This window comes from Diabrotica virgifera, chromosome 8 (genome assembly GCF_917563875.1).
Source record: "Diabrotica virgifera virgifera chromosome 8, PGI_DIABVI_V3a".
NCBI classification, from domain to species: Eukaryota; Metazoa; Arthropoda; class Insecta; order Coleoptera; family Chrysomelidae; genus Diabrotica; species Diabrotica virgifera.
In genome coordinates, this window is record NC_065450.1 from 34,211,222 (window position 1) to 34,237,573 (window position 26,352).

A 26,352-nucleotide genomic window follows, 5' to 3' on the forward strand; every position below is an offset into this window, starting at 1 on the left:
TTGAGTTGTGTTGGCCAACAGCCGCGGAAGGGTTACTATGACCCGTTTTGTCGAAATGGAGCAACGTGTGATGACGAGATTTACAAACTATGCAAGAGAATTTGGATTTACACTGATCGAGCATGTGAGACCCAAGACAATTAATACAAAATTTATTTTGTTTGACAAAACTAAAACGTTCTTTAGAATTCAACTGCTTGAACTGAGGACAAGAGTAGATCGAGTGAGAGTCGTTGCAATAGGAACATTTCTTAGGACCTAAGCGAGGCGAAAGGTTACTGGTAGAAGTGTCTGAGGCTAGGTGTAAAGAGTGTCTGGAAGTAGTAGTCGATTTTGGTTTTGATTGAGATTGAATATTCTCAAGATGAACAACGCGTGTCTCGATTTCCCCTAGAAAATGGACAAAATCAGGGGTAGCTTGGCTACCACCGGATTGGAACTCAAGAGCCCTAATGGTAGGTGCGTCGAGTTTCTGAGTAGCGATATGTATGAGAAGTAAATGCAAGAGATCTGAAGGGGGCCTATTCAAGTTCAATAGGGCCTTGAAATTATTTGACATGACCGTATGAAAATTTCTTAATTGTGAGTGATTTGCGTTTCCAGAAATAGGAGGCGCATCAAGAATTTGAGAGATGAGAGTTTTGATAAGCGATTTAGAGTTGGCGTACCTTTGTGTCAGGTTATCCCGGGCTATTTTGTAATTGTCACCTGTGAGTGGGATATGCTCGAGAAGCGTCAAAGGCTCGGAAGTTAGAAAACTTTTGAGGTAAATGAGTTTTTCCAGATCACTTAATGTAGTATCAGATCCTATTATTGTATCAAAGGTCTCAATGAATGAATTGTATTCAGTAACTAAGCCACTAAATGGTTTTAACTGAATACGAGGGAGGTTTACTGTTCGTTGCCTAGCCATAGACTGTGAGGTTAGAGAAGAATTAGGGTCAAATTGGAGGGAGGGGGTAGCAGTCACATTAGAACTTTCAATGACCTCTAACCTTTCTTCCAATAGAGAAATTGTATCCAAATATTTATCAAAAACCACAGAGGAATCAGTAGAGGGGGTAGGTTCCTCGGGGATCGTCTCCAGCACATTTTGAGCATCGCGGAAAAGTCCGTAAGAATGTTTGAGTTGTGAAATTATTTCACGAATTTTATATTTGTTTAGAGAATTAAGAGTTGTGGGAACCGAATCAGCCAACTTGGTTATATCAAGTTTTGCGGTGAGCCTCTGTCGGTTATATTTTGATCGGTCAGCCATGTTGCGAGAATGTGAGATTAGATAGATTATTTGCAAATGTCTAAACCTATAAATCGATGCGAAAATGAGAGAATATGTACAATATATTATATATTACACGTTTAATAGTGTGAGATTGGCTTAATAGTATCACCCTGTATGAGCGCAGATTAGTATATGAAATGCAAAACTATAAAATTTCAAAATATATGCAATTTTCCAAAATGGGTATTTTTCAGCAAGTGTGAGACACCCTTAACAAGTATTTAAATTAATTAAATTGAAGGAAAAAACAATTATTTATTTTCTATAGTTTTCTAGAAGTGTAAAATGAGCTTAAGCGAAGCTAAATGTAGCAAAAACTTACAATTTATGCAAGAAAACAAAATTATTTTTAATAATTTTTGTAACCTGTGAACCAGGCTTAATCGGATTCAAAATTATAAATTTAATTTAAATCAAAAGGTTGAACAAACAATGTTAAAATTATAACACCCGTACTATCAGCCAAGAAATGAGTACACTTTTTGTATACTATAAACAGAAAAATATATTTACGAAAATAAAATAATGTAATATATGCAAATATTTTTTCATACAAACAAAACGACTCCTTTATTTGAACAAAGCAAGTAGTTTCTGAAATTGCACGTGTAGACCGGGCTTAACAACCTACCAGCTATTGTAGAGACGTGCTGGGTTAAATACTGAGAATTTGAGTGCAGAAAGAGAGGAATATTTTATTTTTGTGCCGGGGCGGCGTGGCTTGGAAATTTCCAAATGCAACAGAAAGACACTATAAATGAAAAACCGTTATTCTCAGAATAGAGATTATCAAAATATGCAAATACGAAGGACCTTGAGGATTTAATTAATAAATAATTAATATGATACGGCTCGATGGAACAGAAATGTTTAGGCAATACGTAAAGTATCCTTAACAATAGTAACCTATACTTATTGTACGGTTATAGAGTATATTCCCATAGGTAAGCTGGTTAAGAGTAGATAACGATTTTTCATATGTAATTTAAAGTATTATCTGCATAAATGGCACAAAGAATATTTGCTACGAGAGGTATATGGTTCAAAATGCATACAGTATCACGACTAATAAGTTATGTTCACATACATGTAGAGTACTTACAGTTTTATTCCTTGATGACGTGTCACATCAGAGCTCTGATTGAATTCCATAATCCATTTGGTTCATTTGTAAGGCACTCACTAATACGCTAAATAAATCATCGTCGATAATACTGAGCAGATTGAATTATCTGAGCGGTATAAAACGATAGCAAAAAAAGCCGGTAAAATGCGGCCTTTTTACGAATAGCGGGAGCGTCGATAGATTAGAGATGATTCTCGTTAGGAAGCTTTTGACGATCTGCCCCGGCGAGGGGTTCAAATGCGAGTCTCAACAATAACCTGGAGTTTCCAGAAAGGTTACATAAATACTACTTGAATTTTAAGTAATCAGTAGTACAGGGGCGTAACTAATTATTTTAGTGAGCCGTGTATAATATATTTATTGTACAAGTTGTTTTTGTTTATTGGATAGAATACAGAGTTTCCACGGGTTGGATAAATCTGTTTCTTTGTAGTCATATTTATCCCAGAAATGTCGGTACAGTCGATTGTCTTTTACCATATAATCTGGAAATCGTTGTGGGTTAGTTTTCACCTCTTCTAGTTTCTTCTTGTACCAATCATCTTGTAGTTCTCGAATGTAATGGTACTAATTGAGTCTACTGGTTCCCGAGAGAGGGCATCTGCTAAGTGATTTTGTGATCCTTTGCGGCAAATGACGTCGAAATCGAACTGTTGTAATGACATAGCCCATCTGGCTAATCTTCCTGACGGATTTTCTATAGTTTGTAGGTATTTAAAACTTTGATGATCGGTTACGACTGAAAATTGATACCCTTCCAAGTATGGTCGCATTTTCTCTATTCCGTATACGATAGCTAGTACTTTTTCTGTTACACTGTAGTTTTTCTCCGCATTTGATAAATACCTGCTGGCATAAGCTATGACTCGATCGTGTCCTTGTTTGTCTTTTTGGAAGAGCTACTCCGAGACCGTAGTCTGATGCGTCTGTTTGGAGAAATAATTTCTTGCTGAAATCTGGACAAATTAGAACGGGAGCCTGTGTCAGTAGTTTCTTGATTTTCTCGAAAGCGATTGTTTGTTCTGTACCCCAAATCCACTTCTGTTTCTTTTTTAATAATTGCGTTAGTGGTGCTAGGAATTTAATTAGCTGGCTGATAGATTTTGGGGATGGGTAGTCGATGATAGCCTTAATCTTGCTTTCGTCAGTTTTGATGCCTTGCCTACTGACTACATGACCTAGGTATACGATCTCGTCTTTGCAGAACTCGTATTTTTCTACGTTAATTCTTGGCTTTGCATCTTGTAATCGTTTAAATACTTGTTTTAAGTTCTACATGTGTTCTTCGAACGCTTCTCCTAAAACTATGATATCGTCTAGGTATGCGAATGCATAAGGTTCCATTTCGGGTCCTGTAACTGAATCCAATAGGCGTTGGAACGTGGCTCATGCTGCGTGTAGCCCAAACGGAAGGACTCTGAATTGAAATAATCCTTTACCCGGTGCTATGAATGCTGTCAAAGGCTTGCTTTCTTCTGCCAGTCAGTGGTATTTGCCAATACCGTTTTTTAGATCCAATGTTGAAATGTATTTTGCTGCCTTTAATTAGGCATTCCAAATCACGTGATATAATATGGCTGCTGGATGGCGAAACTGTCATCCATAGGCGTATCCAATGTTTAAACCACTTCATATTTAATTTGCTATCACAATTTCACAAATTTCGCTACACAATTAACAAAAAAACAAAACCAAACAGAATATTCTTTACAAATTTGTCAATATTCAATGTAAACATTAGATACGCCATGACCACCCCCCTTAACTATGTCTATGGCCATGTCAGTTTAGCCATCCACCGGCCACCACTGACAGTTCATTGGAATCCCTAATTTGTCCAGTATGTCATTGATGTACGGAAGTGGATTGGCGTCTTTTTCGGAAATGTCATTGGGTACGTCTGAAATGTAGGCAAAATCGGTAACTACAGTTTTTCTTCTTTACTAAGACAATTGGCGAGCTGTAGGGGCTGTTAGATTCGTCTATTACTCCTTCTATCAACATGGTATCTATCTCGTCGTTTATGATCTTTTGCATGGCGGGGTTTCTCGGTCTGTATCTTTGTTTTATCGGAGTGTTGTGTGTCAGTTTAATCGTGTGTTTGATTAATGGGGTTACTCCTGTAATCTTATCAAATTTGGTCACTTCGGTTTGTAAGAAAAGTTCCAATTTGTTTTGTTGTTCTTGCGTTAAAGTGGGCTTAATGTTGAATTGGCTTTTTGCGACGCCGCACAGTGATGAATTTTGCCGAAAACCTGGCCAAAATGCAAAAATTTAAGTTTATATATTCCGAGAAATTTTATATGGATCTTGCTCTGTAGGCGTCTGAGGATCGTAAACGGCCATTGAGGGTAGAACAATACAAGCATATCACATGTTTTTATTAGTGTAAAGTTGGGATTGAACGAAAGCGGACCGAATAAAATTAAAGTGTGTTATACAATTGAGGCATTGTTAGGTTTTCGTTTAAAACTATAGACTTGTATTATTTTGTTATTTTATAGTGGATGCTATTTCTGAAGGTAAGTAGAGTATTTCAATATACTTTTTAGATTCTTTTTCCTAACATAAACTTTATTTACAACATATTTACAAAATGATGACAAGAATGTTCAATCGTTTTCTGTTTACCAAGTTTTAAAATGGGAAAAGTAAAAAAGTCAGCATTGGTCAGCAAAGATTTTTTGCTTAATAAATAACCCAATATGTATATAAATATTCCTCAAGAAATCATCTGCAACAAGTTGCAAACTTAGCGGAATTTTTAATTTTAAAAACTGTAACATGCTGGAGAATTTTTACATTAAGAAACTTTAGTGTTATGGTCAGTTAATAAAGTAAGAACAAAACATGAAGCAGCTGATCCAGTAAATTTACAGTTTTTTTTTACACAAGACCCGCCGTTTTTTGTTATTTTTTTTGCTTTCTTCTTCTTTTTTTTTAATCTTTAAGTCCTTTTACCTTTATGTATGGGTCTATCTTTTTGCTTTCTTATTTATATATTTTTTAATAATTTTGGCCGTGTTAGTCCAAAATTTTGCCTTTTTTTTTAAATAAAATGGATAAACGATATTTTATATTAAAAAGTCAAAAATAGGAAGGTCAACTCTTAATACATCTTAATTGTTTTGTAAATGGATCCGATTAATTTTATAATTATTACCTACCAATGTGTGGCTTCTTAACACAAAGTTTCGTTTATGCATTTCATTTTTGTAAAGTTAAAATTTTTGGCTCACACGGCCAAAATTATTAAAAAATATAAAAGTAAGGAAGCAAAAACATAGGATTATACATAAGAGTAAAAGGACTTAAAGATTAAGAAAAAGTAGAAGAAAGCAAAAAAAAATAACAAAAAACGGCGGCTCTTGTGTAAAAAAACTGTAAATTTACTGGATCAGATGCTTCATATTTTGTTCTTACTTTATTAACTGACCATATAACATTAAAATATCTTTGCTGCGCAAAGTAGACTTTTTTACTTTTCCCTTTTTAAAACTTGGAAAACTTAAAACGACTGAAAATTTTTGCCAATATGTTGCAAACAAAGTCTATTTTACAAAAAAAAAACAGTCTAAAATGTATATTAAAATACTCCACTTATACAGACATATCATCCACTATAAACTAACAAAATAATACACGTCTATAGTTTTAAATGAAAACCAAACAATGCCCCAATATTATTGTATAACACACTTAATTTTTATTTGGTCCGCTGTCGTTCAAATCACAACTTTACACTAATATAAATATATGATCTCATAGGCGCCCATACCCATGGGCTCGGCCACGGCCCCCCTAGCTTTTCTGTTGCTTTAAACTATAATATTTATTATATTGTCATCTAAAGTATACAAAATGTAATGTGCAACATCTTCACGTCTGGCCCCTCCCCTAAAAATTTTTTAGATGGGCGCCCATGCATAATCTGCTTGTATTGTTCTACCCTTAACGGCCGTTTATGATTCTCAAAGGCCTACAGAGCAAGGTTCATATAAAATTTCTCGGAGTATACCATTAAACTTAAATTTTTACATTTTGGCCAGGTTTTCGGCGAAATTCACCACTGTGCGCCGTCGTTGTAAGTACTTTCTGTAAAGTTACTAGTAACTTGTTCCTGTATTGTGGGATCCAATTCATCGACTTGTGTTGCAAATTCGGTGTTGACGTCTGTACTGTCTTTACTGTCGTTGGAGTTTTTCGAAAAATCAATGCAGAATCCACATTTCCGTATGTCGTCGATGCCTAGTATCGCTTGTGAGGAGAGATTTGGCATGTAATAAAACTTAATTTGACGCCATTCATCATTGATTAGGCATCGGCATATGGTATGATAGCTGTGTCTTATTTCTTGAGTGCTTCCGTCTGCAAGCCTAATATCTGTTCTTTCCTCTTCTTCCGTTATGTTATCTTCTAACAGTATGTCTTCCGAGCTTTCCCCGATGAAAGATTTCTGTGATCCAGTATCTAACAGTGCTTGAAACCTTTCTCCGTTTGTGAACGTCAGTGAACAATGCGGTCTGTTACCAAAATTGGTTGTCTGATTACGGCAAGATGTGACAGAGGACCTTAATTCTGGTTTGGGTTCGAGATGCCTCTGGGTGTCTCGACCCTTGTGTCGTTTCCCGGATTAGGGCCACTGCAATCTCTGTGTGAGATATTTAATGTTCCGCATCTACTGCAGAAAAGTATCGGCGTTGAACGGCATGTATTACGGTTGTGGCCCCTCTTTCCACATTTCCAGCAGCATGTTCGTCTATCGAAGTTTAATAGTTTGTTTCTAAATGTTACCTGGGACGTTCTATTAAAACAAGAGCTTCTTCTTTGTGAAGTGTTGTCTACCTCTATTTTACTTATGTTACTTTGAATCGTTTCGTATTCTTCAGTCTGGCGTATAAGGTCTTTGACGGACGTGACATATTTTCCTTGATGTATAATTTGTAATTTGAGTGCATGTTTTTGTAAATTCTTTTTAATTCTGGTGTTTTGTCCATTTTGCTGTACCTTCTGAATAGCGTTTGAAGCTCTATTAGAAAATCTTTAAATCGTTCTTTTGTTTTCTGAGCTCTTGTTCTGATTTGGTCTTCCAAATCGTCTAACCAGTTTGCTGAATTAAAAGCAAGGTTGAAATCCTCTGTAAAATTGTTCCAGTTTGCCCAGAAGTCGACGTTGTTTCGGAACGATAGTATCGCTTTTTCCCTAAATACTTCTGGTAGCGCTTTCAATAATGCCTTGTATCGAATCCGGTAAGAGGTTTTTAGTTCGTGTAGCCTTTTCAAAAATTCTGTGGGATCCTTGGATCCGTCAAAATGTAGGCCCCATTTTCTAACTGTGTTCATTATTTGACTATGTTCATTTTCTGTTTGTGTATCGTATGTTTGCGGATCCTCAGTTCCGATATTGGTAACTGTATCGGTCTTTTTTGAGCGTAAGTGTAAGACCATTCTTGATTGAGGATCGTCTAATTTACCTGTCGTATCTAAGTTAAATTCTGCCATAACATTACTTAAATCCTCTTTCTTTAATTTATATACCCAGCCTACCGTCTCAACCGCAATTTCTAAACTTACCGTACATTCTGATTCCGCCATATTTATGATATATTTGTTCAATCCATTTAAATGTCTTAAACCCTTTTAAAATAACTGCTCGGGCGCCAATGTACGTGGTCGTTGCGTTTGTTGCTCCAGGTAACAAAATCAGTCGAAGACAGAAGGTTCGCTTTTTTTTTTAAGACATTTATTTTAGAATCAAAACATTACAAATGATAAGATAATTAGCCTTAATTACTACTCGTTAATTTCGTTAATGAAATATATTTATAACCTACGTATCGAACATTAGATTCGGATTGATGAGACGATAATATCTGGTGCATGAACGAATACTACCGACGATCGCGTGGATTTAGGAATTACATTTATTAATATGAAACGGACATATAAGCAGAGGAAAGCTCGCTCAGTTCGCCAGCGGAAAAGACATGTAGAGAAATACGATCAACGCTCGTAAAAGGATAGGGAAAAGGAAAACTTATACCTCTTATACCTTGTTGTTGTTGATTATTCTTCGATCAATGCTCCAAGAATAATAATCAAGTAGGCTTTTCGTTCTGACTTTTATATCGTACAAGACGGTACAAAAACATGTTTTACTTAATTCATTGGCGTACTCTAGACTAATGGTTCTCAACCTTTTCACCACTGAGGACCACTACTTGTACCTTTCAGAATTCTTGGCGAATCACTTAGATATTATTATTAATATTTCCCAATAATAGGTAAAATGAGATGAACACTAAAGTTTTACTAATGAATTTATTATTTACAAAATATAAAAAGAAAATACATAGTGAAAGACAAAAGAAATTAAGACGTTAATGACTCCCTTGGTCTTGCTTCTCACTTGAAAGTTTCTTAATATTTGGCTCGAAAGAAGTTAACGCCAGTCTCATAGGAGCATTCAAATTTAGCAACCTATTTCTGTGTTTATTCTTGATGACATATAATGTTGAGAATGATGCCTCACAGAGATAAGTGGAATAAAAAGGAAGAAGACATTTTCGCAGTGAGATTTTATCACTTTTAAATGATCATCGGATGAAATTTCAATAAGCTGTTCATTTTCCTGAATAGACAGATTATTATCGTGGGTAGCTAAAAAGGGATCAAGCCTATCGCCTTACTCAGTTGCTGTTATAAATTACTAGAACGACTCTTATATAATAGAATATGTAACACCATTGAGGACGCTGTACCAATTGAGCAAGCTGGACTTAGAAAAGGACGAAGCTGTTGCGACCAAGTGCTGTCCTTAACTACATTCATCGAAGCTGGCTTTGAAAGACGTGAAAAATCTGCCATAACATTTATAGACCTTACGGCTGCCTATGACACTGTGTGGAGAGAGGGCCTTATTTATAAGTTGATGAAAATCATACCCTGTCTCAAAACTTGTCAGCTGATAAACAATCTACTAACTAACAGACTGTTTCAGGTATATATAAATGATGCACGAAGTAGCGTTAGAAAACTTAACAACGGCTTACCTCAAGGCTCAGTGCTAGCTCCTTTATTATTTAACCTTTATACGGCGGATATACCTGAAACAAAATCGAGAAAATTCGCTTATGCAGACGACCTGGCCATTGGCTTCCAAGATAATAGTAAGGAAGCTGGAGAACGAGCTCTAAACGAGGACCTAACTACACTTAGTAACTACTTTAAGAACTGGCGCTTACGTCCTAACACAAGCAAAACTGAAACCTGTCTCTTTCACCTGTCGAACCAACTTGCGGGCGATACCCTCAATATAACTCTAAATGATGCAGCTATCAAACATAACAACAACCCCAAATATCTAGGCATCACACTTGATAGAACACTCACCTTCAAAAGCCATCTTACAAACGCAGCCGGTAAACTGAGAACAAGAAATAATATAATAACAAAACTTGCTGGAACAACTTGGGGTGCTTCTGCAGATACTCTTCGGACCTCTGCTCTAGCTTTGGTTTTTTCAGTGGCAGAATATTGTGCACCAGTATGGTTAAATAGTGCACATACAAACAAAATCGATGTCCAACTTAATCAAACCATGAGATTAATCACTGGAACAATAAAATCAACCCCAGTGAGATGGCTGCCTACTTTGAGTAATATTGCCCCACCAGATCTACGCCGTACAGCAGCATTAGTGAGAGAGTATCAGAAAATTGTAGCCAACATACAATTACCAATCCATCAAGACATACCAGACATCTCAAAAGAGCACCAGCGACTGAGGTCTAGAAATCCTCCAATCAGAACTGCCCGAACAATTGGTGATTCCTATGATATACAAAGGCAATGGTCCACAAGATGGATGCCAACAATAGCAGCAGACTATATTCAGATATCCACCCCAACCCAGGGTTTCATCGGATCGGGTCTGCCCCGGCCCACCTGGACGAGGCTTAATCGCATACGTACCGGACATGGTAAATGTGCTGATTCTCTGTTCAAATGGGGTCGTGCAGAAAGTCCACAGTGTGATTGTGGATCGCTTAGACAGACCATAAGTCATTGTGTTTCAGATTGCCTAAATCGGGCCTACCGTGGAAACCTCCAGGACTTTGTGGAATGCTCCCCAGATGCAATTGAATGGCTATGTAAATTGGACATTAATATTTAGATTCATTCATTATGTTTTGGTGTTTGAATAATATATGTGTATATATGTATATATGTGTGTATATATGTATATATGTATATATATTATATTTGTGTATTTATCGTACTGAGAAAGTCCATACGCTAAATGAATGAAAAGGGATCAATCACCCACAGATTATTTTTCCTCACATCTGTATCAGCAGACAAGTACTTCTCAAAGTAATCTTGAAGCGGTTTAATGTAGGACTTAACCAGTGAATGTAAAACATCCTCATTAAGGCCTTCATTTTCAGAGATAAAATCTGAAAACAAGTTGAACATTTCAAACGATCCTTTTCCAGCTTCGGACTCCCATAGCAACAATTTTTTCTTAAATGAATCAATTTTTTTCAAAAGGTCAAATGCGGTTTTAGATGGTCCCTGCAGGCCTAGATTCAATATGTTGAGCTGTTCAAAAATATCTGCTAAAAAAGCTAACTGGGCCATAAATTCTCCGTCACGCAGTGTTTCCGCGAAATCAGGTTTTTTTTTCATCAAGATACATACATACTTCTTCTCGAAGTTCATAAAATCTGGCTAAAACCCGGCCCCTGGACAGCCACCGAACTTCAGTATGTAGGAGATTGGAATAGATAGATCCCATGTCCTCGCATAACAAAGCAAACACTCTTGAACTAAGAGCATTACTAGTTCACGGTCTTTACCACAGCAGTCAAAACCTTGTTTAGGTCGGGACTTAATCTTTTGGCGGCAAGCATTTCGCGATGAATAATACAGTGTGTTAAAACAATATCACGGTTTCCTTCTTTCCTTACAAAACTTGGCAAGCCTGTTTTGTGACCTGTCATTGCCGCGGCACCATCAGAGCAAAGTCCTACACTTCCAAGAAAGATTTTTAAGTGTGAAATATCCATCAATGGCTTTAAAAATGTCTTTTCCGGTTGTGTTACCTTGTAACTCAATCGAGGTCAGGAACTCCTCAGATAATTTTTTGTTGTCTTTATCTATGAATCGTATATAAACAAGAAGAATAGCTTTATTGGTAATATCTGTAGATTCATCAAGTTGTACAGCAAAAATCTTTGAGGAATGAATTTTCTTTAGAAGTTGGGTTTCAACATCTGATGCCATATCTTCAATTCTCCTACTAAAGGTGTCATTGGAAAGAGGAATATTTTGCATTTGTTTAGCGTATTTATCACCTAAAATTGCTTTAGTTGCATCTACGATACATGGTGATACATGGTAAAACCAATTCCTCACAGTAAAGGGTTTTTTGGTTTTTGACATTCTAACTGAAAGTTGATATGACGCCTTCAAAATACTTTATCATAAGTTGAGTATGACTTAAGGATATTTTTTGACGATTTTAGTTCCGTCTCCTTCCTCTTAAAGAAATCTACATGTTTCCAGCAAAATTTTTATGCTTTGTTTCAAAGTGTCTAGTTAATTTTGCCGGCTTCATTGCCTCATTACTTAATACCTCCGCACAAATTACACATTGAGGAAACTGGACACCAAATTCTTCAATGAATGTAAATCCACATGCTATGTAGTCGGGATTGTACTTACGGTTAGCAGCCTTTCTTTTAGGACCAGTTTGAGTTAATATTGTGCTATCACTGGCAATATTACTGGTAGAACATCCTGAACATTAGTAAACTACAATCACCAAGCAAAAAACACGCACGCTCGTCACTTGACAGTTGAGTCAGCACTGGGCACTGAGTAGTTGCGCGATCAAAGACATAGTGTCCTGTATGTACACGACAGCGGCCAAAACTAAACGAAGATAAAGGCGCGTTTTCACGGCTCGATCTGAGTTGAACGATTTGGATCGTTCGACCATAATTCGATCTATGCCGAAAGCAAAAGGTTTACACGACAGTCGATGAATGTTGAATTAATTGTTCTACTTTTCTCAATTCACTATTGTATGTTGTTCTAATATTTTTGATTTTATTTTTCAAGTCATTTTCAGACATTTTGGGTTTATTCATATGTTGTAGAATTGCTTGCAATGCTGCTCGCCTCGCTTGTAGATTGCGATAAAGCTCGGTTTGTGAATTCCATAATACATCATAGTTTTGATAAGCATCCAAAAATCTTGCCATGTCTGCATCTGACCATTTTTCAGTCATTTTTTCCCAAAATTACAGCTTGTCGCACTAAAAACAACAACTTCATACATGCTAGAAATACTCTACTCAGCTTTCGGCACGTTGTGTTTCTGTTCGACGAGGTATTTACACATTTGATTCCAGTCATTCGACATCGATTCGGCGACAATCGCCTATCAAAAGTAGACAGTCTTTCTACTTCCGTCGAATCGACTCACTCCGCCGAACGGCCAAGTCGATTTATGGTTTACATTCCATATTCAATTTGCTTTCGATTTAATAATCGATCTAAATCGTTCAATCCAGATCGACCCGTGAAAATGCGCCTTAACGGAACTAACTATTCAGTGCGTGAGGGAAAATATGCGGAAGATTGAGGTGAATGAACCTGTGTTCAGGAGCGTTTGGTAGTCTGGAAACGTTCTGAGTTAAAAAAAAATAGGCCGACGCATTAATTTATGTCTCAAGAGCCAAGATTTAAATTGATTATTTTATGACTGTTCACTTCGCGGACCACATGTTGAGAATCACTGCTCTAGACCAGTGGTTCCCAACCTTTTATGTCTGGCGACCCACCTTCTGATATTTTTTCATATTCGCGACCCATCCCTCACACATGATGATATATATCTACATTATTCAGCTACTGTAAGAGCCAAGCCGTGACCCACCTGAAACTTGTCCGCGACCCACTAGTGGGTCGGGGAAACGCTGGTCTAGTCTTATTAATATTATTATTGGACATCGTTGTTATTATTTACCTATTATTTAAATATCAAGAAGATTAACCAAACTATCAACTTTGTAAGATATAAACAATCCCTAGATGTAGGTACATTAACCCCAACTGCAACTAGTGTAGATAAGGTTTATATTATGTTTGTTCTGGCAAACAGTCAAACTCGTCAGAAACCGTCAGCAAACAGTTGGTCAGTAAGAGAACATAATACAGTCACCAGTGCAAATCCCTCTACTCGCGCTGGTCCACTATTCGCTGATGGTTTCAAACCGTTTGAAACTGATGCTAGAACAAACCTATTATAAACACTAACGAAATTTACAGAATTTTAGCTTTAGTGTTTAAATGTTTGATTTAACACTCTGTTCAACGATGGTGGTCTGTCAAGCAAAGGCTATGACATAAAACATTAGTTTTTAAAAAATATATAAATCTACATTGTCAGGACTTTCGGTACCTTTCATAAGTTTTCACGAACACCTACATTTTACATTATATTTTACAACAAACATTGTTTTTTTTCAAAAAAAAAAAAAAGAAATTACCTTGTCCTGATAGACCACCGTCATTTGTTTATGTAATTTTTTTCATACGGTTATCTGTACAATTCAGTTCCAAAGAAAAATATTGCTACCAATTATGACCAACGTGAAAGGCAGCCCTGTAGGCTCCTATGTTTTTGGTTGTGGAGCATATAATGGTGACATCGCATGTACCTACCCAAAAATATTAAAAATGTATTACTGGTTTCATAATTTATTCATCACACTGATATGGTAGACTGAGTAGACAAAACTAGCAAGAATCCAGAGATTTATTCTATAATGATATCAAAATGTGGAGTAGATATTGTAGATAAAATGGCGACATCTTATAATGTGCCTAGAAATACAAAAATTTGGCTACTTGTAATTTTTTATGGGGTCCTAAATATCTTCAGTATAAATGCTTTTGTAATTAACAGTCAAGGAAGTAGTCAAAAATGGCGCCGGGCATACAGACGTGTGTCCAATGTGCTGATAATTTTATTGTAAATAATAAGTATATCGTTTGCGATTTATGTATTAAACCATATCATTTGCATTGTGCTAAAGTGAAAGATCAAGTGTTAAAAATTAAACAAGATTGTGTTAATTTAAAGTGGTTTTGTGGCAATTGTTTTACGGTAGCTGAAAATAGACTTAACAAAAACGAGTCTGAATATCAAATTAATGAAAAGAAAACAAAAGAAGTATTGGAAAAAACTTGTAAGTTAATTGATCTTATTGAAAATAATGGTACACTAACAAACAGTCAGCGTCAATGGAGCGATGTTGTAAAAACGAAAAAAAACGAACCACTTATTATAAAACCAAAAAATCAAAATCAAAATTGTTTAACAACAAAAACTGTATTAGCACAAAAATTTAGTCCAGTCGATATAAATGTGTCGGTTGAAAATGTTAAATCTTGTGCTAAAGGGTCGATTGCAATTCATTGTAATAATAAGGAGTCTTTGGATAATTTGAAAATTAATGCTGAAAAAGTTCTTGGAGCAGATTATGAGATAAAAATTGCAAGTATATCTAAACCTAAGATCAAGATCATAAATGTCCACGAAAAAGACATTGAAGATATTGACAGCTTTGTTGATAGTTTTAAAAAACAAAATTTGATTGACAGTATAGAAACTTACATTAAAATATTACGTAAATATAAATCGAAAACTAATAACCGTAATGCACTTAATGTAATAGTGGAAATTTCAGCAGATATATTTAATTATCTAGTTAATGAAAAGGAAAAAATACATATAGGATGGAATAGCTACAGATTTTTTGAACACGTAAATATTATTCGTTGTTTTCGGTGCTGGAAGTTTGGGCATTTTGCAGATAAATGTACTTCACAGGATGTTTGTCCATTATGTGGAGGTCAACACAAAAAAGATGAGTGCAGAATTACTAACGATAATTTTACTTGTGTTAACTGTAAATATGCAAATGAAATTCTTAAACTTAAACATGTTAATTATAACCATAATGTATTTGATAGAAATTGTAGTAGTTATCAAAGACAGTTATTAAAAGCCAAAGAAAGAATAGGGTATAATATCTAGCCATCAAAGACGCCTTCAAATATTACACGCACAAATAAAAAGTGTATAGATAATCTTCTTCTTTCTTGTATTAATGCTGAAAGTTACTACAAACATTGCGATGAAATCAAACTTTATGTTCAGGTATATGACCCACACATTTTATGTTTAACAATGAAGACAATTTATTAAAAAATTAGGGAGTAGACCTAATAAAAAGTTATTTGCAGTCTAGGGCTGCAACGTCAGGATTACTTTCATATATTTGATAAGCTGTTATGAATACTCTGGAATACTGACACAAAACTGACCTAAGTAATCCACCACTAGGTAAAAGAGGGCATTATGAATATTGTAAGAAACCTCTTTTGCACATTTTGCAAAGGTTGGTTATGCATGGATTCTGTCATAACCTGCTGTGAGAAGTGTATTCAGCAAAAAACCTAAGACACTGTCTATGTGACTAATTTTTTTATATTTCTGTGTAATAGAATTTTGCTGTATTTATGTTTTTTAGTTGTTTCGTTATTGTTTTGATCATTTTATTATTTTAACTGGGAAATAAGCCACAATTTAACTTAAAAAATGTTTATTTTTTATTTTATTGACGTTTCAACTTCCACCTCAGACATTGTTATCAAAATAACAAAATATTACTACAGTAGAGTCCCGCTAATCCGAAAATCCGCTTGATCCAAAACAGAATTTGGCAATAGATTAAGGGACCAACCAACTTTTTGTCTTGAAAAACGATGTTTGATCATACGTCTCAGATGAATGTGTTCTAGCTATTAAAGGGTTCAATAGTTCCTTGTTATTATTCTAGGCTCTTATTGCGTTCAAAACGAAAATACTGTAGTTAATGATAGGCATATTATTTATGTTATTTTTTATTAAAAGGGTGTTTTAAGAAAACATGATTAATCAAAAAAATTCGGTAATCCAAAATGGGTTTGATCCCAATTATTTCGGTTTACCAGGACTCTGTATTTTGATAACTATGTCGGAGATGGAAGTCGAAACGTCAATTAAATCATTTTTTAAGTTGAATTGTGGCTTATTTCCCAGTTAGAATAATAAATTACGTAAATGCCACAAAGAAGAACAATATTGTTTTGATCAGTTTTTGTAAAATGGCAGAATAATTTGATTTTTTGCAAGTGTGTTAAGCTGTCAAAATTATGTCAAATATATCACTTATTTTTGACATTTCTTAATTTGATAAAAGGTAGGGATAAACAACCAAAATATTTGCATCTGGGGGATGAAAATAAATACAAATGAGAATACATATTGTGCTTCAAAATTACTAAATTAAAAAATATATACATATATACATATTTTTGGTCCCAATAGAGCACTGTCCCTGCGGTCTTATTATTTAAATGTCATTATTATAATTTATCTATTTAAATATCAAGAACATTAACCATACTATCAACTTTGTGAGATATAAACAATCCCTAGATGTACATTAACCCCAACTACAACTACTGTAGATAAGGTTCATATTATAAACACTAACAAAATTTATAGAATTTTAGTTGTAGTGTTTAAATGTATGATTTAAAAGGAATCTGAGACTTACCTATTATTCGGGGCACAGTATTTGTGTTGCCAGAAGCTATCGTAGTATTCTTCTTTCTGCGTTTAGCTTGTTGTCGTAGTGCATGTTTAATGGTTTTCCTGCTATTAATACTAGTTATGGTAGAATCTGCAGAACTGACGTTATTATTGCTTAGATTTTGTTGATTGGCACTTGAATTTTCGGCATTTTCTTCCTCGCTTTGACTTGAGTTACCCGTATTATTTTCTGAAATACCATCTGGAGTAACGTCTATTTCCATTACGTAAATAACTACAACACATCAACGCGTTTTCTAGTTTTGTTTTCTTAAAAGTTCACAACACACAACAAAGCTTTTACTATTTCCATGGGTAATTCACCCCATGTTAAAATAGCTTTTGAATATTTTACACTTCAAAAAAATCGATATAATACGTATTATAAAATAACAAAACATCAAGACGAACTTATCGGTCCTTTTAACGCGATTTTAATTCACGAAACTACTTGTCAAATACAATGCTATCCGCCATTTCATAACTGGGCCTTTTATAAACAGGGAAATGTTTTGCTAACAAAACTGACTGAGCCCTACATTACCAGTAGCCCATTTTTGCAACCTTTCAACTGTCAAATGGCTAAGGCGAATTCGATTTTTCAAATATAAAATTGTGAAAACTACTTTCAACAACGCAAGGCTTGGAATCATGATTATTTTCCGGTTTGGTAGAAGTTTTTATAAGTTATGTGTTACAGCGGCATTGTTAAATAAAGTTATTTTATATTTATTCCTATTTAAAAATACAACCAAAATAACCGACTGTAATAAAACTGACAACTAAAGAATGTCAATAAGCAGTCACACCAACGTATAAATTAAAATACACCAGAATATTTTAGCGACGTTGTCAATTTTGCTATTTGTCATGGAATTACGTTATTACAATAAACAGTATTTTTCAAATAATAAATAGTAAATAGTGATTATAAAATAAATACAATTGCATAAGGTACAAGAAAATAATTTAGTTCTCATAGAGATACCATTAAAATCTAATTAATTATTAATACTCATTAAATCATTGAAATGATTTAAATAGGATTTTAATAGGGATCATGTAAACGTCAATGACCTGACAACGATGATCTCTGTGCGTTGTTGTCAATACTATGCATTCTAAAAACATTTGACATTACTTTTTTGACAGCTTTTCGTATTTCAAAGAAAAGAAAACTAGGTACTCATGCTTTAATTTATTATGAGAACACCAAACGTTTTCCTCTCTGTTATGTTTGTTTCGAACTATAAATACAATGAGTCTGAATTGTTTTGCTGATTGCTGGAGTTAAACTTAAATATTTCCGTAAAAACAATGCCGGCTGTTTCTCTGAAAGGCGTAGACTAAACATTAGTGGGTGTGCGATATATTGTATTCATTATTATCGCAGATTATAGTAGAAACTACCATCTAGCTTATCGTTATCATTGTGGACATAGGCTGTTGATAAATGTCGTAAATTGTTCTTGGATTATTTAATGCGCCAATATTGAAACAACACTACTTCCCTGGTTAAGAAAATGTGTAAATCATCAACATTTAAGATCAACAAAATTAAACAGTGCCTAAAAAACAGTTGAGGATTAATAAACCCATTCCAAAATGGGAAATAAGAATAGTTGTTGCTCTTACTCTAGTCCACAGAGTAGTCATAGAGAAAGAGTGTTCATTCCTATAGAAGAGACTTTACATGAAGGTGAAATTAGTACAAGCAATTTACAGCATATCAGTGAACGAGAGACTGATGATGGAGAGCTTGACCCATCCCAGGATCCAATGGCAAAGACCATCTTCATAGAGAGGTATTTATTTACACTTTTTTTAATGTGTTGAAAATTACTAATTTTTTTGCCTTTTTCCTTGATGCCCTCTTATTTTAAATGCAGGTGTAACATAACAATAATTAAATAGAGGTAGCCATATACACCCCTCTGAAGATCTCCAATGAAGGTAAAACGAATGTAAGGGCTTTATAGTCCTTGCTGAACAAACTGAAATATTCTTAATTATAAATATCTCTTATATAAAATAGATAAAATATATAAATAAATAAATAATATAAATATAATATATAAAATATGTAAAATAGATAAAGTCTCTTAATTTCATAAGAATAGAGGATAAGAACATGATTATATTCTCAGAACACTGTAATTCTTCTACAAGCCTACTTCCACTCTGTGTATTCTATAGAAAAGATATTCTTATACAGTGGAACCTGCCTAATTCTGCCTAACTTCTCTAATTCGAAATCTTCTTTAATTCGAATTTTTATTCTGGTCCTAGCATTTCCTATAATAAGTAATGATAAAAAGTCTTGAATAATTCGAATTATGTTTTGGATAAATCAAACTTTTCTATTATCTTTTCTGAATATCTTAGAATCTCTTATTATCATTACCGAGAAGCTAAATTTTAAAAAACGGCTATAAATTTCGGATTTCTTTGGACAAAATTAAAACCTGTCTTTTTTTATATAATTTTTAATTATTGAGTTTATTTGTAGCAACTAACAACATAATAAATAAACCCAGTTTCTCACTGAAGTTGTTAGTCATATAGACTACAACTTGTGCGTGAGGGTTAAATTTTGATTAAGCATATTAAATAACATTAATTTATCTTATAGGTTAACAAAAAGGAATAAAATATAGTCTTTTTCGATCATCTGACTTCAAATTTGGGCTCCTCTTCTCACTTAATCCAGTTACTGTTAATTTTTGTTTATGGGACCTCCGAAAATCTCTCATAATATTCAAGAAAGAATTGCAAACAATTTCTGATGGGATTCTTCTGACGAACTTCGTTTTCTATGATAATTATAATGATTTTTTGAAGGTGTTTTATCTATTTTTAGCATATTTCACAATTTAAACATTTATTATTATATCTTGCCAATGTTTTAATTCTTATTCTTGGGCAAATTTTATTGACCCTTTTTTTCGGTTCACAAAATTCGGTCAAAAATAGGAACGAAAACATTTGCAATTGATAAAAATGGTTAACTAGTATTGATTTTTATCTTTTGCAGATGTTTTTGTAGGTATCATTGTTTTTTGTAGATTTTTAAATCGAATTTTTGGATAATTCGAATTTTTTTAACAGTCCCCTGATATTCGAATTATCCCAGTTTCACTGTATGTACAGTAGGGTCCCGCTAATCTGAACTTCGGTAATCCGAAAATCCGCTTAATCCGAACAGAATTGGACAATAGATTTAGAGACCAACCACCTTTTTTCTTAAGAAACGGTGTTTGATAGTACATCTCAGATGAATGTGTTCTTCTATTAAAGGGTTCATTACTTTCTTCTTATCATCATAGGCTCTTATTGCGAATCGCACTGCGCATGCCAAGAAAGTTAACGTCAGTCTGCATGGAACTTACAGACTCATTACCGGATGTATGAGACCAACTGCTCTGAATAAACTGTATAAAGCCTCAGACTCAGGCCTTTCGGATCCTGAGTCCCATAGAACTGCCCACGAATTCACCAAAAGATCCAAACAAGATCCTTCGACAACTGCCACGGATAGTACGTCTCAGATGAATGTGTTCTTCTATTAAAGGGTTCATTACTTTCTTCGTATCATCATAGGCTCTTATTGCGTTCAAAACGAAAGTACTGTATTTAATAATGATAGGCATATTTATGTTATTTTTTTTTTGAAAGGGTGATTTAAGAAAATCCTAAAATCCTAAAAAAATTAATCCTAAAAATTTGGTAATCCGAAATGGGTTCGTCCCAATTATTTCGGATTACAGGGACTCCACTGTAGTTTGATCAGGGATTCTTGTTATATGTTAAGTATAGATGCCAATAATTGACTGCAGTACTACCAATTAACAGACAGCATCCAGAAAAAAAACAAAGAAAAACCTGAATAATAGTTGGACTACTGGTGTGGTAGTAAATTACTTGATAATGATGTGATTTATGTGCCTGTAGTCCTTAGTTCATAAAAGTCTTTACATCAAAATGCATTTTATTTCACTACAGTGGAACCTGCTTAATTCGAACTTCCATAATTCGAAATCTTCTTTAATTCGAATTTTTATTCTGGTCCCTAGCATTTCGTATATAAGTACAGTGGAACCTCGATAACTCGGATTAATCGGGACCGCCACTGATCCGGGTTATCGAAAATCCGAGATAGCCGGAGAATATGGTAAAAATTAATAAAATACGGTATACTTACAGATAAACTCCGTTAGAATTGAAATAACATGAAATATATTTATAAATATGCACAGTACCTACTCATTAAAATTACTAAAAAAACACCAAACCCAAACGTAAGCAAATGGAAGCGAACAATACAAGACACACAATACTAAAGACCATTGTTTATAAAAGAATTTTTTAAATAGTCTTTCCTAAACAATGCTGACAGTTTGAAATAAAAAGGAATAGATACTACAGACAGGTGGCTGTTGTTTCTGCGGCGTGTGCTATGAGTCATTTTTAATATAGTATAGTTCAAATTACACACATAAGTACACATTATCTCTCAAATATTATTACATACATTTTTATTGTTGAAAGGTTTGTCTGATAATTAACTATTTTGATTGGAAATAAGCCACAATTAAATTGAAAAATACAAAATATTGAAAATCAAAATGTTTATCTGATGAAAATCGGTCCGGGTTACCCGGACTTCCGGGTTATCGGGGGCCGACTTATCGGGATTCCACTGTAATGGTAAAAAGTCGTGACTAATTCGAATTATATTTTGGATAATTCGAACTTTTCTGAATATCTTAGAATCTTTTGTCATTACTGAGAAGCTAAATTCTAAAAAGCAGGTAAAAATTTCGGATCTCTTTGGAAAAAAATAAAGTCATGTCTTTTTTATAGCTTGCAAATGTTTTAATTGGTAGAATTTTGTTAGCCAATTTTTTTAGGTTGACAAAACTCAGGCAAGAATAGGAACAAAAACATCTCCAAGCGATAAAAATGATCAACTACTGTTTTTTTTCTGATCAACTACTGATATTTATCATTTGCAGATGTTTTTGTAGGTAATCCTTGTTTTTGTAGATTTATTTTTTAATTCGAATTTTTGGATAATTCGAATTTTTTTAACAGTCCCCTGAGATTCGAATTATCCAAGTTTCACTGTATATTACTATATGGAGTTTGTTTACATATTCAAATGGTAAACAAACCTAATCATAAACAATAATAATACTGACCAATGAGTCTGAAGACAAGTACAGCAATCAATGATTCAATGATATGTGAATTCATGTTGTAACAAAACAACAATAATAATACCTTCTATTTACCTATTCAAATTTATATAGGTATTATATTCATATCAAAATACATGACATGACTTCCGAATGCCAATTTGTGCATACTTACATGCGGAGGTCAATAGTCAATTCCATAGCATGTTAATAATATTTATTTATTTATTTATTTATTTATTTATTTACGGCATCCATTTACAAGTTTTACACACAACAAGACTTTTACAAGTTACACCTCAACAATAATAAATTATTAAAATAATAAACACATCAGAATAATACAAACAAACATATTGCAAGAACAATACAGAACTACAACAAACTTATTGTAAGATACCCCTTAGTTGTTTTTTGAACAAACCAATTTTGGAGTCAAAAATATCCATTTGTCTTGGCAGGCTATTAGCACTCCGAACCAATCGTGTAGTCGGTTCATTTATACCAAAATTAGTGTGGTGAAATGGCACTGAAAAGATTTCTGATTGTCTGTTGCTTCTACTAGGAACTTTAAGACTAAAAAGTGATATCAATTGAGGACAATCTATGAAAGCATTAATAACTTTGTGTAGGAAGCATAAATCTAACAATGTCCTCCTTGACTCAAGTGTTGGTAAATTTAGACTATCTCTTACCCACTGATAGTCATATTCCTCTCTCCTGTATCCACTCTTATAAGCTGCTACCCACAAAAATTTATTTTGGACTCTTTCAATATGTTCAATATAACAGTTGTATGATGGGTACCATACAACTGATCCAAACTCTAGAATAGGCCTAACGAGACCACAATAAAGTTTTCTAAATGTGAACAAAGACAGGTCTACAGATGTGCGTTGGATAAATCCCAGTACTTTCATCGCCCTGTTTGTTACTTGATTGATGTGGCATGAGAATGACAGTTTGGTGTCTAACCAGATTCCCAAATCTGATACTTCATTTTTAGAGGCTAATGGCAAGTTATTAATATAATAAACGAATGTAATTGGATTTCTTTTCCTCGAGAACGTCATTTTATGACATTTGTTTATATTAAGTGACATTCTGTTTAAACTGCACCAATCATAAAAAGATTTAAGATCTTCCTGTAGTATAACAGCATCATCCCAGGATTGAATTTTTCTAAACAGTTTTACATCGTCAGCAAACATAAGAACACTACAATTTTTAATTTTTTCTACTAAATCAACCAGAAACAAGCAAAACAAAACAGGGCCACAATGAGAGCCTTGCGGCACGCCCGATGGAACTGTTATTTCAATCGAAGTAACACCTCCTAAGTTAACTGCCTACGTACGGCCGCTAATAAATTCTGAAATCCACTGAAGAAGGGGATCCACAATACCCAAAGCTCTTAGTTTTTGTAATAGGACCCCATGGTTAACCCGATCAAATGCTTTAGAAAAGTCAGTATAGATCGAGTCAACCTGGAATCCCTCTTCAAAGCTGTTATATATATGATTGACATACAAAACTAGGCTGGCATCTGCTGACCTCCCTTTCATAAAGCCAAATTGTTCAGGATTAAAAATGCCTCTAAAACACCATGTCAGTTTCTTACTAACCAAACAATCAAGCAACTTTGGCAGCTCTGACTGATTACAGACAGCTCGATAGTTTGATATGTCATTCCTTGCACCTGATTTAAAAATCGGCTTTAAAAAGCTCTTCTTCCAGATACTGGGAAAGCTACCAGTACCAAGTGATCTGTTAAAAATAAACAAAATTGGTTTTGTAAGTACACATATACATTTTTTCAGAAAATAGGCTGGGATTCCATCCGGCCCTGCACATAATCGGTTTTTACAACTTGCAATAGTATCATAGACCTCAGTTCCTGTAAGTATTATGGAACTCAAACAAATCGAACTTTCAAAACTAAAAAAAGGTAAAGTATCTTGTTGGTCATCTGAGTAAACAGATGAGAAATATTCTGCAAACATATTGGCAGAGTCCTTGACATTCAAGCCAACCCTGTCATTATAGACCATTGTAGTTGGTATGTTATACCCATTTCTTTTGCTTTTAATGTAAGACCAAAAATATTTTGGATTATCGGAAATGTTGTTTTGTATCCTATCTAAATACTGTTTCTGACAGTCTGCTCTTAAAATTTCACACTGATTTCTTAAAGCCACGAAACGGTCATAATCATCTTGTCTATTACTAATTTTATATTGTTTGTGGGCCTGTTTTTTACATACAATTAGGTTACGCAGCTCTGAGGAGAACCAAGAGGGAAAGGTAGAGATCTTATATTTCTTAAGTGGAACAAAGTGTTCTATCAATGAGTAAATTACATCATAAAAAATGACCACCATACTATCAGCTGTACCACTAAGGAACAGTCCCTCCCAATTTATACTTGCTAAATAATTATTTATTGAAAAGTCACCATTTCTGAAATCATAAAAATATTCCTCATAATTCATAAAATCAAGATTTTCTTTACACACTAGTTCAAAACTGATAGCTGTGTGATTTAAGCTATTCTCAAAAATTTTATCTACTGCCGGAGTGACATTAATAGATTCCAAATTACTAAAAACCAGGTCCAATGAGACTCCGTTGTTGTTCAAAATCTCATTCTTTTGAAAAAAGTTATGGAAACTAAAGCAATTTGCTACAATACTTACAGACTCATTTTCAGTGCCAGTCACTGTCAAGCCCAGCTCATCATTTATCCATTTAGCTTGTGGTAGGTTGTAATCACCTGCCAACACAAACAAACTATCTGAAAAATTATTATAAACATATTCAACAGATTCACAATGCCTTAAATAAGACTGAGAAGGTGATGGAGAAGGTATATATACACAGCCAATAACAAAATTTTGAGTTTTGATTTTAAATGTTAGATATAACTGATATATGTCAGAGTCAACAAGAGGAACTATGATTTTTTGGACAGAAAGACTTTTTTTAGCTGCGATTAATACACCCCCTCCACGCGTCTTTAGAGTGTTTAACCCCACTTCACGATCACATCTATAAATGTCATACTCTGGAACTCCAACTTCAGCATCAGAATAATCTGAATTCAACCATGTCTCTGCAATCATTACTATATCATAGCAGGAACAACTCAGAGCTTGATGGAAACTCTGTATTTTTGTTCGCATACCACCAGTATTGAGATAGTAAACACATATGTTTGATTTTGATTTCCAGGAGTCGTTTTTATTTATATCAAGGTCTGATCTCCTCGACCTTGACGAAAATTTTCAAACTGGCGTTTATTACTAATCCAAAACTTTCTTAAAATGATGCCTTTAGGCCAAATATCTGGCCTCGAAAAATCTTCCTTGTCATCTGGATGGATACTTATTTTGAAGGAGATATTTTCACCTTTCACTGGTAAGGCTTCAACCTTAAAATCCCTAATATTCGGGCATTGCTTCTTAACGTGTTGTTCAATAAAGGTGGGTGTAATACCCACTTTTACACGACCAAGATAAAAATATGCTTTATGAGAAGAACTAGCAAAATTTTCATCTCCTTGGAAATTCGCTTTACCCAAAACGAAGTTTTGGTCATTTCTCCGGGCCTTTCTTCTCTGTACCAGGGTAAAGTCTTGGTCATTATCAGCAGAATCTTTGTTTTTGTTTATGATTTCTTCTTTTTTTTTATGTTTGCTTTGGCCTGAGGTTATCCAAGGTTGGCCCAAGGTCTTCTGGTCTTTTGACAAGTTGGAATTAGAAGAGGAAGAACTGGCAACGCTGGCTTTCTCTGCCTGACCAGCTGATTTCGATCCGTCATTTTCCTCTGTCAATGGAGGAGGGGAGGTTGGCGTTGCCACGATAACCCGACTTTCTGTAGACCTCTGATTCAGTTTCGAAGCATCACTCGAAAGTTTCACTTGATTTTGTTTCGAACTATCACTCAAAAGTTTCACCAAGTCCTTGTTGCTTTCAATCACCATTTTAGACGTCATTACAAGCTTTTCTTGAAGATTCTGTTCCATAATCTTC

General features: G+C 34.4%; 2 protein-coding genes across 4 annotated transcripts in view; one reads left to right on the forward strand and one right to left on the reverse strand.

Moving 5' to 3' along the window:
• LOC114333906 (polycomb protein Asx) overlaps positions 1-17,821 on the reverse strand; it is a 200,000-nt gene extending 182,179 nt beyond the window's left edge. For 2 of the 3 annotated variants that reach the window (XM_050659418.1, XM_050659416.1), the window contains exon 1: positions 17,089-17,821. In XM_050659418.1, coding sequence (XP_050515375.1) covers positions 17,089-17,347 — 259 coding nt within the window. In that variant the 5' untranslated portion in view covers positions 17,348-17,821. The remainder of the gene's footprint in view (positions 1-17,088) is intronic. The other variant, XM_050659417.1, reaches the window with a different exon arrangement.
• A 461-nt stretch (positions 17,822-18,282) lies between these two features.
• The window catches only part of LOC114333912 (cyclin-Y-like protein 1), a 66,539-nt gene continuing 58,469 nt past the window's right edge, over positions 18,283-26,352 (forward strand). Inside the window, exon 1 of the mRNA XM_028283906.2 lies at positions 18,283-18,928. Coding sequence (XP_028139707.1) covers positions 18,729-18,928 — 200 coding nt within the window. The 5' untranslated portion in view covers positions 18,283-18,728. The remainder of the gene's footprint in view (positions 18,929-26,352) is intronic.